This window comes from Chionomys nivalis, chromosome 4 (genome assembly GCF_950005125.1).
Source record: "Chionomys nivalis chromosome 4, mChiNiv1.1, whole genome shotgun sequence".
NCBI classification, from domain to species: Eukaryota; Metazoa; Chordata; class Mammalia; order Rodentia; family Cricetidae; genus Chionomys; species Chionomys nivalis.
In genome coordinates this window covers 41,410,576-41,429,469 of record NC_080089.1, presented here as the reverse complement: position 1 = coordinate 41,429,469, position 18,894 = coordinate 41,410,576, and the positions used below count along the sequence as shown (strand labels likewise).

Sequence of the window (18,894 nt, the reverse complement as noted above, 5' to 3'; positions counted from 1 at the left end):
AACATACATATGAACACATGCACTTGAGTACAACACACTGATAGGTAGGTAGATGATAGATAGATAGATAGATAGATAGATAGATAGATAGATAGATAGATGTAGGCAGGCAGGCAGACAGACAGACAGACAGACAGACAGACAGACAGACAGATAGATAGAGACGGAGATTGTCAGTCAAGGAAACCTCATCCTAGCTGGAGTGGGACTAGCAACAACCAAGTGCTAGGAAGGGAGACAGTGGTGTGGTGTGACCAGCGTCCTCTGAAATCATGTACTGTCCCTCGGGAACCAATGCACAGCTTCTAAAGGAGGAAGGGACCTCAAGAGAAGATGGGTTACAGGCTTGTCTTGGGACCTTGAGCAACATTACCTCGAGAGATGGGGGACTCTCTGGGTCCTCTCTAACGATTTAGGATGCTCTCAGTTGCTAGTAGCAGGAACCCAATTAAAATGCAGTGTGGTGTCACACAGCATAGCGAGACCTGAGGGAGAGGTAACCGGAGGCTCAGACCCTCTCGTTCTCTCTTCAGTCACATTTGGGGTCACCTCCACTCTCAGCCTGGAGCTAAGCTGACTGCAGCGGGTCCAGGCATTACATCCAGAAGCAGTACTATCTAGAAAGAGAAAGACAGTCTCTTCTAGGAGAGAGAATGTGCTCCCGAGAAGCACAGCCCTCTGCTCAGGGTCATGACCTGTTCTACTTTGTGCTACACATTAGCAGTACAGCAGGGTGACTCGGTTGGCGCAGGCACAGCTGGACCAGAAGCTGATGGTGACATGAGAGGACAGACACATACACAGAATGGGAGGAATCAGAACAGGGTCTAGGCAGGCAACGCTGGCTAATGGCTCACATCTTAACTGACACAAGGACAGCCAACCAATGAGGCCACGAGGTAAACTGGGGGGGAGGGAGGGTTGTCCCAGACCTTGGACATCCGATTTATAACAATAGCAACATTACAATTATAAAGTAGCAACGAAATAGTTTTATGATATAGATGCTGAAAGCAATAAGCTCGCAGCAGTGGTCTGCTCTCGGGCAGAGGCTGGTCAGAGCTGGGGAGGGCGTCTAGAGCATCGTCATTTCCGTACGTCCTTTCAGCAAGGAACTGCGGGCAGCCATTAGTGGGAGAGCCGCATGTGCTGGGGGCCGGGCAGTGATGAGGTGCAAGGAAAAGTACAGCTGTAAGCTGGTGGAGGAGCAGCAGGTGCTAAGCAGACGGTGAGCTCCGCCTCCCTTAGAGGAACTAGGTGACTGGGACAAGGGCAATGGGTAGAGGAGCTCAGACCAGTGAGGTTGCTTAGTCATTTCATCAGGGCTGTATGATTTTTCACTGTTATTGAAACTGGGGGTTGGGGTTTGGATACCTTTGCTCAGACTTCAGGTCACAGGTGGCCCCAAGGCAAGGCACAGCGAGGAAGTCAGGTGGGGTTTTGGAAAGGCAGCAGACTTGATGGCGTCAGCGGGGACTCGAGGAATTTTCTGAGCGTATCTGAATAGACTGGGGATGATGCCATTTTTCCCAGATAGGACCTACTAATGACAGGGTCTGAAGAAGATTAGGAAGATGCAGCAAGGAAAGGAGAGAAGGATGGAGGATGGAAGGGGAGAGGGGAAGGCAGAGGGGAAACATTGGCTAGGTGGCTTTGCAATGCAGGTGAATTTTGATTTGATTGTGGGCTGCTCCTCCCCTGCGATTGTGTTTGGAAAGGTTATCGGAGGTCAACACTCTTGGTAGCTATTAGAGACTGCAGCCCTTTGTGTTATTGTGTATCCTTCCAGTCTGCTTTCTGGACTCGTAGCATCCTCCCCCTCCTGTTTCCATCACCTCCTCCAGAGCACCACTAACTCCTTGGATGTGAGATTATACAGCTGCATCTGTAATGCTCACCCTGTACCTGATGACCTGTACAGGCTCATGAGGCCGGGATGCTGCTTCTTTTATGAATAAGAGCGGTCCCTGCTTGATGTTCAGCGAGATGTCCACAGTCACTTAGCATCTAAGGATGACCTGGAGTCAAGCTGTGCTCCCCAGTTCTTCCCCCTACACCTTGCTATCTCATGCTCTGTGTCCTCTGACTGGAGGATTGTGTCCTCCCTCCCTCTAGCCTTGAAGGGGTCAGCATCCTAGAGCCTGGTCAGACAGAAGGTAGGAATAAGCACTCTACCACACAGGGTATGGTCTCCAGATCCTCCCAAAGGGGTCTTCTGAGGAGCAAGATGGCTGATCAGGGAAAGAACTGGTTGCCAGGGGTGGACATCATGCTACCAATGGAGGAACTGGCCCCCTAGTACCTCAGTATCATTCCTACATGGAATTCTTCCTACCTTTCTTGGCCTTCCCCAGCCATTTTCCCCGCCATCCCCTCTGGGCGTGCTCCTCAGTTCCACCTCCCAGCCTCTGCTCCTGTGGGTCCACCCCCTGAACTGTCTTCCAACTGCCTCTGAACGGTGCTGACCACAGAGATATTTCTACTGACCAGGACTTTTTCTTGTATAGGCCTTGTACATTTACAGCTAGCTCCTCCTGGATGGTGCATTCCCCAGGCACAAGAGTCAGCTGTGTTTCTACTCTCTCCAGCCACCCAGTCCCCCTGGCATTCCCCACTATCAAGCCTGCCAATATTGATGTCACTTGTCAGGCAGATGTCAGTCAAGACTTAATCCAAACCAAGATACAGCTTGAAGGCTGGAGAACTGGCCTAGAGGTTAAGAGCACTGGTTGCTCTTTCTAGAGGACTGAGATTTGAGTCCCAGCACCCACATGGTGGCCCATAACTATCTGTAATTCCTGTCCCAGAGGGGATCTGAACACTTTTCTGACTTTCTTGGGCACTGTGCACACAGGGCACACAGACATGCATGCAGTCAAAATACCCATCCACATAAAATAAAATCTTTTTAAAAAAAGATTTATTGTTTATTATGTACACAGTGTTCCGCCTTCATGCCTTCAGGCCAGAAGAGAGCACCAGATCTCATTACAGATGGTTGTGAGCCACCATGTGGTTGCTGGGAATTGAACTCAGGACCTCTGGAAGAGTAGTCAGTGCTCTTAACCTCTGAGCCATCTCTCCAGCCCTAAAATAAAATCTCTAAAAAATTGAGAGGAGATATGTCTTTGGGAGCCAACCACAGGGAAGACCTCATGCCAGGTGCCAGTGGCACAAGGACATGAATATCTCTTGCCTTAAGGAAGCTGATTAACAGGGAAGATAAAAACACAGAATGGCTACATTGCCCTCCTCCCTTTGTTTCCAAAGTGGTGAGGGACAGAGTCTGGGCCTTGGCAGCCCTAACGAGCTAGGTCCTGCCGCCTACCCTCAACAGACCAGTTAATCAGACAAGAGAAAGGGAAGAGTAGAGTAAAGATGTACTCGATGTGACCGCACTGGGAAGAGGGACACAAAGCCAGCTACTGCCTTTGAGTCCATCCAGGGGTCCTGACTTGAGATTTAGGTTTACATAGACAGAGGCATACATAACTAAGCAGCCCTGGTCACAGTGTGGTCCACCCACCTTCATTGTCTGGGCTCCAGTTCCTCCCGCATGGCGATAGTCTGACAAGCTATCAAACTGTGTGAAATCTCTTCCTAGGAGACACGTTCCTCTGCTGGCTGGCACCAGGCTTCTTCTTCCAGCGTGAGATTCTTGGGGAAACTCCAATTTCTTAGAGGACATTGTTTCAATGATCTGATCACCAAAGGGAGAGGCACACATCTGTTTAGGTCTGTCTGTTCCTGCTGGGACAGGCATACAGTTAAGGCCCACCATAGAGATGAGCATGGCCCCTGCCTGTTCGCAGAGTCACTGTCCCCCCATGCCCTCCAGGCGTGCCCCTCATTTGCCGTCTCTGAGGTTCTGCTCCTGTGCTCCCATCCTCTGAACTGCCTATCTCCCCCCATCCCCCTCCACGTCTGATACCACATCTATTCGGATCCAATGTTCTCCGTTCCAGTGTGTCTTCTTCCCTGAGACACTTTCTTTGTCACCTGACTAGGCAGCTCTTTTTAGACCCCCACTGACCATTGTAGTTTCAGATCTCCCCACCTCCTGGTACCCTGCTTGCTGTCCAGCTCCTGCCTTTGTACCCACCCATCATCTGCCATAGGGGTGGAATGTTACTAAAATTTAGACTTTAAACTTATCATACATTTTATACATATATTTCACATAGAATGGTGCAGCTAGACTATAGTCCTAGGTATGTGTAGAAAGGGACAGTTTCATGGATGACGTCAGGTAGGAAGTAATCTTCACCTGAGCCTGGTAAAGTGGCCAAGTTCCGTCCGTCTTCCCGAGATTAGCAGCCTTGCCTACTGTCCTATAGATTTACTCCTGGCAGCAATGGAATTTGCTATTTCCCAGAGAGAGAGAGAAATAATTTGGGGTCCAATGGTGTATCTTGCTGCTTCAACCCAGAGCAGTCTTTGTCAGTAGGATGCAGATTGCAAAGCTCCTGAAAGTCAACCTGGACCACTGGCAGACAGCAGACATGGGTGGGGTCAGAGGAAGGGATGGGCAGAAGGCAGTGAATGTGCCCCCTCGGTTGCCTTTGGGTGCTTTCCCTCTTGGTCCTCTATGTCCTCTCTTCCCTCCTCCATCTCTTCCTTCCTCTACCCTCTACCAATTACTCTCTCTGCTGCTCCCAGCTGTCCTCCGCCTTGCTGTTTGACGCTGTCTACGCTGTGGTGACGGCAGTGCAGGAACTGAACCGGAGCCAGGAGATCGGTGTGAAGCCCCTGTCCTGCGGCTCAGCCCAGATCTGGCAGCATGGCACCAGCCTCATGAACTACCTGCGCATGGTGAGGAGCGGCTGAAGGCCTGGTTGTGCCCAGCCTCAGGGATGGGATGCTTGATCCAAGGCTTTCCTGGTGGGTTATAGCCCTGGCTAAAACACCTGAACTGAGTGAGCCAAGGGTCCCATGTGCTCCCCAGGTATTACCGCTCTTGGCAAAAATCCATGGCTAGCTTATTCCCAAGACAATAAATAGTCCTTGGATTTTAAACTAGAAAGGCGTTCCGAATTCCAGGCTTGCAACCTGGCCCCTGCCCAGTGGTAGCCCCTGCACAACTCCGCGCAGCTAGGAGGGGACCATGCTGCTGGAACCTATGGTCCCTCGGGAGACTCAGCCTGTAGATCCTAGCTGGTGCTTGTTTTCTCCAGAGTTCTCTCTCCAGCAGTGTTTTACTCCCATGAAAAAGACATCTCTCGTTAGAGAGAGAAGGCATAAGTGTGGGGGTCTTAGACTTTTGCAACGAGTCAGGAGTATCCTGACTTCCTGCAGATTCCCCAAAGGGAAAAATTCTGGTTACAGTTCCTCCCATGGCTAGGGGACAGGGAGAGCTGAATCTGAGCTCAAGGCAGCATGGTGGCTCCTGTCGGCTTGCACAGTTGGCTTGGGGTTACTGGATATGGGCCCCTCTTCCTCCACTCAGATCCCGTGGCTTCAGAGCAGACAGAGCAGGGATTTCCAACACGGTGAAGTAGCGTGGAAGAGGGATGCTTGCTCGGGGCCAGATTTGGTGGAGCCTGTTTGGTGCTGTAACTCACTCTCTCTTGGACAGGTAGAATTGGAAGGTCTCACCGGCCACATTGAATTCAACAGCAAAGGCCAGAGGTCCAACTATGCCTTGAAAATATTACAGTTCACCAGGAATGGTTTCCGGCAGGTAAGCCTACCTATGCTGCCATGGTGATGGGTGCCTCCTCTTTGTCCTTTGCCTGTCCCTAGTTCCAGTGGCCTCCAGCTGTCAAGTGTCACCCCAGTCAGCATGCCCTGTGGAGGGAGGAGACAAGGGGTGTCACTTAGAAAGGAATGCCCAGTCCCTTTCCACTATTGGATTATTCTGTTTTCTGAGGGCAATGGAAAGGATTAGGGATTTCTCCCAACCCAGAATCCCCTCTGGACTCCAGGGGCCCAACTGATGAGGAAAAGTGTGGATCCAATGTGGGCAAGGACATCTTTGTGTTGGGGTAGACTTCCCCTTCTGACCTGCTTTTCTCCAGCCCACCCTTCCTCTGCTCCCCCGTCTGCCGCTGTCTCCATCACCTTAGGGATGCTATGCCCTTCAGAGCACTTTGGTTCTCTCTCTGCTTCTTCCTTCTCCATGAAACCCTCTTGTTCCCTTTTCTCCAGTCCTCTATCAGAGGAAACAGACTTTGACAACCCCTTCAAGTGTCTCTCTAAAAGTCTTTATCCCCGCCATTCCCTAATAATCAGCTTCCTTTATTTAGAGGCTTCTCCGAGTCAGGAAAGACTGGAAAGATCAAGTCAGACACTAATTGCATCAGGAAGCAGACATACTAAAGATCTAACTGTCGTGGTGGTTGGATGAGGGAATGTTCCACTGTAGCACTCAAATAGCCATCCTTATAGCAAATTAGAAAGAACCTTATTATTATCTTCACCTTCACCAACACCACCCCCATGGTGGCTACTCTCATATGTTGAACACTTACCATAAGCTTTGTGCCATGCTAAGTGTAGCATGTGTATAAGCCTACAAAGCAGATGGTTTCATTTATCTTATGCTCTAAAAACATAGGTACTTTGTGTGAGGTGTATGTGTTCATGTATATGTGAATATGTGTGCTCATATGTCTACACATATATGTGCACGTATGTGAAGGCCTGAAATTGGTGTTGAATATCTATTTCTAAAGTTCCCCGACTTATATTTTGAACTAGGGTCTCTTATTGAGCCAGAACACACTAGTTCAGCTCGATTAGATGTCCAGCGAGATCTGAGGGTGCTCTGTTTGCACCACCCTTGTGCTGGGATTGCAGCCACACGCCACTGTGCCAGGTCTTTAGGTGAGTGCTGGGCTTCTGAACTTGGGTTCTCGTGTCTGTAGGGGAAACATTTTACTGATTCATCCCTCTGTCTAGCTTATAAATAGGTACTTTTAAATCAATGTCCTCACTTGGGAGGTTTATGGCTGATTTGTCCTTGAACTACTAAGTCATGGCAGAACTGGTTTGGAATCTTTGTATGCTCTGCTTAAAGCCCATGCCCTTAACTATTATGATAACTTATCTATAAAACTAACCTTGGTCATTGTTAAAAGTCCCATTTTAGAGTCTATCCCATGAGAGTCTGGGAAGGGAGGCCCAGGACAGGACTGAGGAACAGATCTGGTCTATAGGTATCCAGGTTGATCCTCATGGAACCCTACAACAGCCCATCTCATCTGTCTTTGCCATATCATCCCTGCATCCAAGAGGGACTTCCCTGACCTTTACATGGGTTTCAGGGAGCTAGATCTTTCTAGGTGATCAGTGACTTTTTTGGAGGGTCATTCTTCTTAGGAAAGAACAGAGAGGAAGGAAGGAGTCCCAGGAAAAGGGAGTCGGGCTGGGACTGAATGGCAGCAGCACATCCAGCTCTGGATGGGAGCTGCGCGGGATGGTGGTACTTCCCACATCGTCTCAGACAGGCACAAGGTCAGGTGGGTAGCTGGCACCACGGTGGCTCCTTCGTTTATTTAACGGGTCTTTTACTGAGCATCTGCTATGTGTCAGACATCACGTGGGGCCTGGGGAATACAGACACGTAGCCCTTACACGGAGAGAGCTCGCAGTCTGGTGAGAGTAAGTGATGTCGGGGGAAAAAAAAATAGAAAGAGGATGAGAGCTGCAATTTAGGACTATTAAGCTCAAATCGTGCCCCGTGGCTCATCATCCCCGAATGAGTAGGCTGCCAGCCTCTAGGAAAATTGTCAGGGAGACTTTTCCCTGAGCCCCAATCTTCTTGGGGGATTTGGAGTATAGAGAGCAGTCATTCACTCAAGTTGATACCTGTTGAGCGTCTCCTACCGCTGTCTCCCTTCTAGGTATAGGCTTAAGATGAGAAAGATCTCCTTTTGTGCAGCATATGCTCTAGCAGGGGACAGATGTCAGGCAAAAAAATACATATGGAACATTATGCCAGCCTGCTAAGTTCCCTGAGGAGAAATACAACTGGGTAAGGGATATGAGGGGGACGAGCATAGCGCTGGAGGAGTGGTTAGCGCAAACTCTCCAGGCAACCCCAGACCTACTCCCGAGAGCCCAGCCCAGCCTTTGCCAACCTCCACCGGGGCCCCAGTCCCTCCCTAGAGTGATCCAAGAAAGAGCCCACTTCCTGGGCCCCCTTCATGGCACCTCCTTTCCCCTCTCCACCCTCCAGTTGACAGAGAGCTGATGGGGCTCACTACCTCTCTCCGTCTTCATTTTGCTTCTATCTTAGCTGCCACTCAAACTGGCTTTTGGGAAGAGCTAGGGGAAGGAGGGTGAATGCAATCACATCACACCGTATGAATTCCTCAAAGAACTAATAAAATATATTTTTAAAAACTGGAAGAAATCAATATTAAAACTAGATGAAGGGAGGGAAGCTGAGGTCAGTGGTAGAGTGGCTTGTTTTTGCTTGATTCCCAGTATCACAGACCAACACAATAGGGCTGCATGGACCTTGATCCTAAACAAGCATACTGATCAAATAACCATTACGCACAGATAAAAGCAATACACACTTATTAACTTGATTGGTGAAAGCCCCTTAAAGATGTTTTCAGAAATGCATTGAAAACGTAAATGGACTTGAAATATTGTATCTTTTTAGAGATTGTAAAAGCAAAGATGGTAACTAGAGCAAGTTCACATGGGCCTCAGAGATGGAGATAGCATCTGTTATACAATGAAAAATAAGGGAGATGATTTTAATAAAGATTTTGTTTTTGTGGTTCCAGGGATCAGACTCAGAGTCCCATATATAGTAGATACTAGGCAAGCAATCTACCACTAAGCTATAGTCCTGACCTACGAAGGATTTTTTTTTCTGTTAAAATGTTTGTCAGTAATGAATTTTAAAAATACACAGTTTATAATGAACATGGAAAAGGAATCAACATCAGTCCCGCCCCCAAGGTATCATTTCCAGCTGAGCCAGGCCAGAACCCAGGAGTCTGCCCTGGGGCTTTCTTCATAGTGGTGGCTGCCTCTGCATCAACAGCGCCCACTAGTGGTAAACAGTAGGCTTCTCAAACGCGGGTGCATCCCGGGACTCCATAGCTATGCAGTTTCATTCAGTACAGCAGCGTGCTCTAGAAATCTGCTAGCTTAACTAGCACGTACATGGGTTATTAGAACGGTGGGCTCACCACAAGCTACCCTTTAGCAAATACTGTGCTAATAGAAGTGCGTTCTAAGAATAGAGGTCTTTTGTTTGTTTGACCTCTGTGTGCACTACGCCGTTGTTTTGAGCTAACATCGCATGGAATCTGCCACACAAGTGACCATTAAGTGACCTTAGGCTTCCTTAAGGGACAATGGGTCTTGCCTGGACTTAGAAAGTGGATGGTGAGCATCTTCCTAAAGACCTCAGCTTTTTAACAAGTCTGGCGACTGTCCCGCTGCTCTCTGCTTTAGCTGCTGTGAGCACCAACTGGAAGCCACGTGTGACGTGTCGCACGCACAGATGCAGCTTCCCAGCGCCGGTCCCCAGGTCCCATCCCAATCATCGCCCAATCTTTGCCTCTTGACGGATGTCCTTCCATGCTTATTGCAGGGTGAAGAAATGGTTTAAGTGGGGGATAAATAATTAGACGTCTCTCCCAGGATGGGAGGAATGTCAGTACCTCTGCTCTGATATCCTCCCGGTCCCATCCAAGGTGATGTTGGTGCAGGAAGGGAAGTGACAAGAGGCAGAAGACAGATCTCCAGGAATCTTTTGTGTAGGTAACTTTGTATAGTGCTTTTCATCTTGAGGAGAGCCCTCTAGGATACACCAGCTCATCCGTAAGAAACTGCAGCTCAGTGGGAAAGAGCACTGGCTCGCGAGCTTGAAGACCCAAGGACCTCAGGTCAAATCTATAGTACCCCCCAAAAAGCTGGGTGTGTCCGTGCAAGACTCTAATTCCCAGCACTGGGGGACAGAGGCAAGTAAGGCATTAGAGTTTCCCTGACTGGTCAGCCTGGCTGTAATGTGCAAGGGACGTCAGACTCTGTGAGTGACCCTATCTCAAGGCAGTGAAGCAGAGATCCATAGAGAAAGACACTGATGTGTGCATCAAATGTGTGCATAGGGGTGCACATAGCTGTACTCACACACATGCAACACACACACATGCACACACGCACGCACGCACACATGCACAGACGCACGGTCCAAATATTACTGTCTCCAAGAACTTGGGAAGATTTGATTTCATACTCAAGTTTGTTTAACTCCAAAACTCATGTTCTGGGCTCCTCTTCTAGTTTCCCCTTCCTGCTCGTGGGTACCTGACATTCCCCAGACAGACTTCTGCTCTGTTACTCTGCTGCCATCTGCCACCATTCGAAATGGCGCTAGGTTCTAACACCCGCTGGGATGGGTTTTCTTTAGTAATGGCATCTTCTCACTTGGATTCGGTCCTGTTCTTTCTCTTCTGTCTGGGTGAACTACTATTAAGAGCTGGTTTTGATTATTTAGAAAGCTCCACGCAGGGACCCAGTGGGCTATAATTGGTAAAATGTCTGAACAAAATACCACATTTCCTGCCGGTGGCTGATTAAAGGGTTTTTTACCATTTTAAAAATAGTCTTTCAGAATTCAGAGTTCGTTTTTTCACCATTTAAAAAAATTACTATTTTGATTCTGCATGGGGAGTGTTTGCCATCTTGGTAACTTCCACTACAGTGCATTTGGAGGAGTGTGCTTCCTATGTTGTCCTGTAGGGGGCATTCTGAACCATCTCTCCATTATTTATAGGCATAGGAGTCAATAGCGCTGCCTGAGTCCATCCTTGAGGGTCTCAAACCATACTGTTATTTCTTATTGCCCTCCCCCCCAAAGATATGCTGGGGAGTGTTACAATAGCGTTGTCTCCCTTCCTGTATGGGGACCCCACCCCCCCTTGAAAGATAAATAGAAGGAAAGAAAGGACTTCTTTAGAAGACCCATAATTTCCTTCATTTAACTTAGTCGAAAGATCAGAGGCTGTGAGCCTCCCCTGAGCAACGTTGTTAGCGTTATAATAAGATGAGCACACCTTTCATCTGAGGATTGGAAATGGCTTAACAGGTCTAATTAAGCCTTCGGGGTTTGACATCCCCAACTAAAGATTCACACCCGCCTTTCCCCCATTGCTTTGCTGTGTATCCCAAGCGGAGTGGGCTCTGTTTTCTTTCTGTGTGCAGTGATAATGGTAACCCCTCATATTTGGTCTCACAAGATCCAAAGATGATTGAAAATAGCGCTGCCTGGCACTGTGTTCGACTGGCTATACTTATGTGCAAAGCTGGCTCTCCTGACATCATAATAATAGCTAACATTTATTGTCGCCTACATGATGTACTGTGCTGGGTGGTGTACATATATATTTAAATTTTTACATCCTTTTATCAGCCTGGCATGAAAGCTGTTCTCTCATCTTGTAGGAGGAAAAACTAAGGTGGAGAGGTAAAGAAATGTATCCTTTGCCTCGGTGGGAAGAGGCAGGCTGGAGAGCCCAGTTAGGGCTGACCTTCCTCAAAATGCCATTTTTACCCATTATGCCATGTTTACCGGGAACGTGGGACAGAGAACACCCTTAACCTTCTTAGTTAGTCTTCTAATGCAAGAGCAGTTTGCACTGGGTTAGGAAGGAGAACCTGCAGCCTTTAGGTGAGCCCATCCCGGGCTGGAGAATTAGCCAGAGATACATACAGTTCAGATTCCTCTAGGTACTGGGTACTCTGCCTCCTGTCTCTGCCCTATGGAACATTCCAGAATAGTCTGCATTCTCTCCCTTGCCAGCTTTTTGGATATGGAAAAGCAGATTGCTTTTACTTCACTCGTTCATTTTTCCATTCCCGAATTAGCCTAAAATTTTCTTTTAAGATCTACTCTTTGTCATAGGCCGGGGATGCAGGATAAAAGAGCCACGCTCCATTTAAGAGCTGGTGATCTTAGGGGGGTGAAATTGCAGCCCGCAATTGCCTTAGAGTACTCTGATTGTACACCACTTACTTTACCCTTCGCTGAGCAGTGGGCTGTACCTGTTCCCCACAGAATATGGCTTACCACGCTCACCAACAAGGCATTGGGGGCTGTCAGTTCTCTACAAAGGCACAAGACTACAGGCAGGATGCATTGAGACTATGGAGACTATCTGTCACCTCCCACTGACTGGATCCTTAGTTCTCATTTACAACATTAGCCTGCTTACTGGAATTTATTTTTCAAATGTCCCTTTCCTTCCGAACTCTGGGCCTTGGGGTCATTTAGTTACTCTATTTGCTCTCTTCCTTAGCAATTTGCTTGGCTCTTTGTGTGTACACTTTTCATAGAAGCTAGACCCGAGCCAGCCTTCCCTGGGACAGCTGATCCATTTGGCTACGTTTCTATAGAAATGGAGAAACCGACAGGGTTGGCCTAAGAGGGCCAAGAAAGTAGTGCTGTGGGCTGATAGCCTTATTTTCCCAAGCAGAGACAAGCTCACAATTCAAAGAGCTTGTTTCGGAGACGATGTCAACACTTTTCTAAACAGAGGCAGGAGGATGGATGAGATGGCATATCCAAGGCACTCTTGCAAGCAGAGTAACTCAGAGTCTTTAGAAGGAAACCCAGAGCCAACTTCCTGAAGATCCTGCAGGTCGCCACTCACTGCCTCAAAGGTCAGGCCCCCTCCGTGTCCCCTGTCTAGCTGCTGTCTTTCCTGAGAGCAGCCCATGCAGACACAGGTCTGTTTCTTTCCTGGGACATTGGGGATCCTCCCTGCTGGCTCTGTAGCACCCGTGAGGGGTGCAGAAGCAGCAGAATTCCTTATTACAGCCGTCAACAGCCGAGATTAGGAAGTGGTTTTTTTCCTCTGAGAGGACCTGGTGGGGTTCGCAACCTTCCCCACCTCCTGACCCCAATCATCCCCCACTGCGGTCTCACTGCCAGTATGTGAGCTGAGGGACAATTTGGAGGGTGCCCTGGCCTCATAGAGAGGTCCTGTCCAGGTCCACACCCTTGTCCCCATCCCCTCCAGCTCTGAGTAGCCTCTGTGACAGCCCCAGTCCTTTCTGTCCTCAAGTGAACAGCCCTCGCTCAGCCGGCTTGCCAGTGGGCGAGGCAGCTCCGAGAATCCTGTGATTGTCACTGTCTGATACATTTTCAATTTGAGGAAGGAGTTTACCATAAATATGCAGCTCCTTTGAAGCTGTCTTTGCTAAGACCTGGCTCAGGGCGCTGGAGCCAGGTTTGATTGCTGGAAATCAGCAGCCCTGAGTGCCAGCTCCCCAGCAAGGGGGACAGGCCTGGGAGAACAGGCCAACTGGGGAGCTCGCAGGGTCTGCCATCCCCCAGAGCCAGCTCTGCCTTTGATGAGGAAACTCGGGCTGCAGCTCCTCATAGAGGGGAGGTGTCTTGGGGGATGCTTTGAAGGTGACTGAGAGGTCACCCCTTTCTTCTTTTTAATGAAGGAGCCAGGAGCGGGGGATTGGCATGGAGTTTGAAACAGTCGGCACCGACTCTTAGAGCAGCCTCAGTTCTCTGAGCTGCAGGGCACTTAGGCCAGCTCTCCACAAGGCAGTGATGTATGAGAGTTTCATTTGGGCTTGAAAGCCCTTGGTGACCCCATTTGCATGGAGAGTGATGGGTATGGTCGTTCCAGTGCGCCATCTGTCCTTTTCTTTCCTACTCTACCTTCTGCCCCCGGTAGTCATGGGTGATGTGTACCTTAGATACGCAGGGTGCCTCGGGATCGTGCCCATGCCTACCTCATTTCTAACTTCGTCCCTCCTACTCCTGTCTCCGACACTGAGCTCAGAAAGCTAGCCCTGCTACCACAGCCCTGTCCGTGTTCTCTGTCATGGCATCTTCTCACCACACCATCCATCCAGGACTGTGGACTTGGGAGCCTGGCCCAGCCAGCTTAGCAGAGAGCAGATGTGGCAGTAGATGAGCCTTGGTACTCACGGAGCATAGAGAGGTGGCTGTGCAGGGGCCACACGAGTGTGCCTTCCAGGTCTCAGGGTGCTCAGCGCCAGCAAGGACATCAGAGCTCCAGGACCTGGAGGTAGAGTCCTGAGGACCTTCAAAAGTCACTTTTTCTTTTTCCTTCAAGAGTGATTCCATGTGCCAAACTGCTTCTAGGCAACAGCATTTCCGTTTTTGATTCGAAAGGTCCCCGGAACCATGGATTCGTCTCTTTTACCCTTTCCGTTCCCCTCCACTCAGTGCAGGTCCCTGTACTGAAAAGGCTCTCTAATGCCTTCTCCCAGGAGAGATTCTCCGGCTGTTTCCCCGACAGCCCCAAGGAGATGAGCTGGCTTTGAGGGCTGTATCCTAAAGGGCCTGTTATCTTTTGCAGCCTTTCTGGTCCCCTCAACATCCGATTCTTTCTTCCAAAGCGTAGGGACTCCTGTTTATCGGCTCTGCTGAAAAATTCAGCGGCTGCAGAGGCTCATTCACATGTCAGCCGGCAAACAAATTAAGAGGTCCTTACATTTTTGAACAAGGGGCTGATTTGGGGCAGAGGAGTGGGGTTTTCAAGTGTTCCATTTGAAATCTATTTCTTGTCATGTGCCCCATCACGCTTTTGCCTGAGATCAGCCCGGGGAAGTCTGCCAGCTCCTGCCGACACTTCCTGCACCCCTTCAGCCAGCTCATGCAGGGGGGGAGCTAGAAAAGGGGGAGGGAGCTGCTAATTCAGTGCCATGAAACAGCCTGCAGCAGCCAGCTCCTCAAAATGCAAAGCAAGCTGGGGCCAGAGGCATGGGTACAGGCACACTAGCCAGGAGAAAGAAGCAAGGCGGATTGTGGAGGGTTAGGGAGCTTACCCGATGGGGCAGGTGATGTGGCTGGCCTAAGAGAAAGAGTCAGCGCTGAGCCCACACTCACAATTCCTAATGCCATGTTCCATTTTCCTCAGTGAAATAAGGATCATTATGATTTATGCTTCTTGGGTTCCATAAAATTATTGAGAACAAGATGAAATGCTGTTTACAGCTGTACTTTGAGGGTTCTACTACACTGCGTAATTTTTAATTCTGTTGTCTTACATAGCAATGTCTCTATATCTCTCTATATCTATCTATGATAGTCCCTTTAATTCCCTGAAAATTCTGGCCTTGTTCAGGACAAAGAGAAGGACACAACCATGGGAAGGGGAGCTTCAACATGTGGGGTTGATCCTGTAAGAGCCACCCAACCCCAGAGGAGGGCATAAGGGATACCGGCCCATGCTAGCCAGCAGCCAACTGGTTCATGCCCACTTCTCTTCTGCCTCTAAGTTTGTACTTTTCTATCTCTGCCTGTGGCCACTCTCTGACCTTCAGCCCTACTTTGTGGTGGCTATGGATGGCTGTAAAGGCAAGAGAACCTGAGTTATGGCTACTTCTGGGAGAAGCCATAATATACTGAGGGCCCAGCACCCATAGCCCTGATAAGACAAGAGCAACAGACACTCCCACATTCAAAATCCCTCCTCTTCCATGCTTGCAGCAGGCCCAGGTGTGTGCCCTTTCCTACTCTCAAGAACACACCCAGCTAGGGACAGGCCACTCCCAGCCGCAGGCTGAGAGCTCAGAAGCCACGGTGCTGTCCTGATTTCAATATCAAGATGGAGAGTGAGCAGCTTGCTTCAGTCCAGATGCTTTATTGAAAGCATCCATTTACGTCCAGAAAGGTGAGCGTCCAAACAGGCTAAGCTCCCACAAAGCCAGTTCATGTATTAGGATCGAAACCTAGTGCCATTGTCCTTGGCTTCTCATCAGTCTTCATTGACCGCCATGCTCAGAGAGTCCGGAATCAACCCATGCTTATTCAGTCCCAGACCAGCTGGCCTTGGTGGGCTCCCAATAAATCAGTTCCACTGTCACAGTGGGTGGGTGCATCCCTCGTGGTCCTGATTTTTTGCTCATGTTCTCCCTCCTTCTGCTCCTCATTTGGACCTTAAGAGCTCAGACCGTTGCTCCAAATTGAGACTCTGTCTCTACCTCGATCCATCGCCAGATGAAGGTTCTGCAAGTTCCCAGTTTTTGCCCTGGAATCTTGTCTACTTCCCCCTCTCCATGCGGATGACTATATGATTTTCTTTGGGTTCACTTTCTTATTTAGCTTCTATAGGATCACACATTATATGCTTAATGTCTTTTATTTTATGGCTAGAAACCGATTATGAGTGAGTACATCCCATGTTCCTCTTTTTGAGTCTGGGATACCTCACTCAGGATAGTGTTTTCTATTTCCATCCATTTGCACGCAAAATTCGAGAAGTCATTGTTTTTTACTGCTGAGTAGTACTCTAATATGTATATATTCCACACTTTCTTCATCCATTCCTCTATTGAAGGGCATCTAGGTTGTTTCCAGGTTTTGGCTATTACAAACAATGCTGCTATGAACATAGTTGAACAGATACTTTTGTCATTTGATGTGGCATCTCTTGGGTATATTCCCAATAGTGGTATTACTGGATCTTGGGGTAGGTTGATCACCTTTCTGGACGTAGATAGAAGGACCTTGGTCTTCCCGCAGGGCAGGGAATTTGGACTGCTCTTCAGTATCGAGAGGGAGGGGGAATGGAGTGGGGGGAGGAGAAGAGGAGTGGGGATAGGGGGAGGGAAGTGGGGGGAGGGCAATATTTGGGAGGAGGGGAGGGAAATGGGATATGGGGAGCAGGTGGAAATTTTAATTAAAAAAGAATAAAAATAAATAAATAAGTAAAAAAAAAAAAAAAAAAAGAAAGCATCCATTTAGTTGGCACCTGGGACTCAGAGCTCAGAGTCAAGGCATGAGCCTTCCCAAGACACTTCTTACCTGGTAAGCTGAACAAATGAAGCTGGCTTGGCCTGGCTGTCATGTTCTTTGGCTATAATTTTCTTAGATGAAAAGTTTTGAGTATGCTTGAGTTCTCCAACCGATTTCTCAGTGATTCGTGTTGAAATGCCTGCAGTCTTCTGGGAGGCCGAGAGCGAAGAACAAGGAAGTGTTCCTATTTGCTGACTCTGCCATGTCCTCGTCATGTATCAGTATGAGAACGGCCAATGGGGTCATCCCTAAAGTACTTGGAAGAGAGCCTGGAAGGTTTTCAATTATATTAGAAAGGGAAGCCAGGTACGGTGGCTTATACTTACAGTTGTAACACTTGGGAAGTAAGCCTGGAGGACCACAGCCTTGAAGCTAGCCTGAGTTACAAAGCAAGTTCAAGGTTAGCCTGAGCTACAGGGCAAGGCCTTGTCTTAGAAAAACAGAAAGAGGGGTGTTTGGGAATATAGTTCAGTTGCCAGAGTGATGCCTAACATGCATAAAAAGCCCTGGGTTTCTTGTCAGTTCACAGAAATAGGCATTGTGGTGCCTGCCTGTGATACTAGCATTTGGGGAGGTAGAGGCAGGAGAATCAGAAGTTCAAAGTCATCATTTGGGGAGTTTGGGGTCAACCTAGGCTAGTGATCCTGTCTCAAAAAAGAAAAAAAAAATACAGAGAGCTGAGATACAGGCAGAGGAATCTTTTAAGTTTGTTTTGTTCTGCCCAAACAAATAGCAACCCAGGCATCCTTCTGATCCTTCCATGGGAAGTTGTATTACTGAGGCCCTGAGAGATGGGAGTCCTTTAAATCTGTGAGAGCAACCTTGGGGTGCCACCTGCAATCAGAGCCAGCACAGGGGGCATGAGCACCACTCCTATTTGGGGTGCCGTATTTATCTGTCACAACTTTCTTCAGAACAGCCGAGGTTGAGGACTTTAGGCAGTAAGGATGGTGACCAAATCCTGTGTCACATCCTAGAGGCTAGAGATCATGACTGGAAATCTGAATGCAGCTTGCTGAGTGCCAAATAGTCCAGCATAGACAAGTGTAATTGATTCTCATTATTTGTGAGATCTGTATTTGCAAGTTTGATTGCTTGATGAAATCTTTTTTTTTTTTTTTTGCAAACCCCAAATCAATGCTCAACAATTTTATAGACATGTGGAGAGACAAAAATTTGACTCACTCAGTGTGCACATTCCCAGCTGATCTTGAATTTGGGGATGTTCTGCTGTGATGTTTCACTGCTAATATATCCAACAAGTGTCTTTTTCACAGACTATTGAGTGTTATAGTGTGTGTGAGTGTGTTTCCCCTAGTAATTTTTCTGTTTAAACTAACTCTCTCAATGCAGTGCTGACATGCTGTCCCATGTTCCTACGCACATAAAGACTGTTCCATGCCCTATGGAGTCAATCTATGCTCGATAGCTTCCCATGAGCCTGACCTATGGTCTGCTGTGCTTGTGAGTGAATCAGTAATATGAATTAGATGGAACATTGGTAAGCAGAGATGAACGTAAATTAATAAGGTTAAATATTGATGTGTTGATAAGAATGCTCTGATCAGAAGCTCACAGGAACCTAACCCTGTGTGTGTCCTGGGAGCAAAGGTTTTTGCTATTCCCTACTTTAATGTGTGTGGCAGTTTTATATAGGCCAGAGGAACAACAAAGAATGAGAATCAGCTATAGAGAGACTCAGTCAGGAGAGAAGATCAGGAACGAGCCCGTGGGAATATCTGAATGTTCCTACAGGGCCTTTCTTTGCTCCATAGTCCTGCTCTTTTCTTTCCTTACCATGTCCAAGGCCCCTCCAGGCCTTGCTTTCCTGCCAGCTTCCCTGATATAGAGATAAAACCTATGTCCTGGTGTGGGATGGATGGTATAATGAAAGCCTTGTAGACCAATGTTCTACCTAGCTTCTTGGGTTACTGCAAACATAAGGAAGAATATTGACTAAATGTCTCATGTCAGAGAACACACTACCTGTTTTGGGAAGGTTCTTTCTGTCGCCACATATGTTAAATGTTCACCTGATTCACCTTTGTGCCCAGGAAGCTGCGCTTCCAGGGGCCCCATTGCCTCGCTCAGACCCATCTCTCTCTCAGGTTCAGTTTCAAGGCACTTGGAAAAACTGCGCA

The 18,894-nt window shown here is 48.3% G+C and overlaps 1 protein-coding gene across 1 annotated transcript in view; it reads left to right on the top strand.

The window, feature by feature from the left end:
* Positions 1 to 18,894, top strand: part of Grik4 (glutamate ionotropic receptor kainate type subunit 4) — a 430,445-nt gene that overhangs the window by 322,202 nt on the left and 89,349 nt on the right. The window contains exons 10-11 of the mRNA XM_057767783.1: positions 4,660 to 4,812; positions 5,576 to 5,680. Coding sequence (XP_057623766.1) covers positions 4,660 to 4,812; positions 5,576 to 5,680 — 258 coding nt within the window. The remainder of the gene's footprint in view (positions 1 to 4,659; positions 4,813 to 5,575; positions 5,681 to 18,894) is intronic.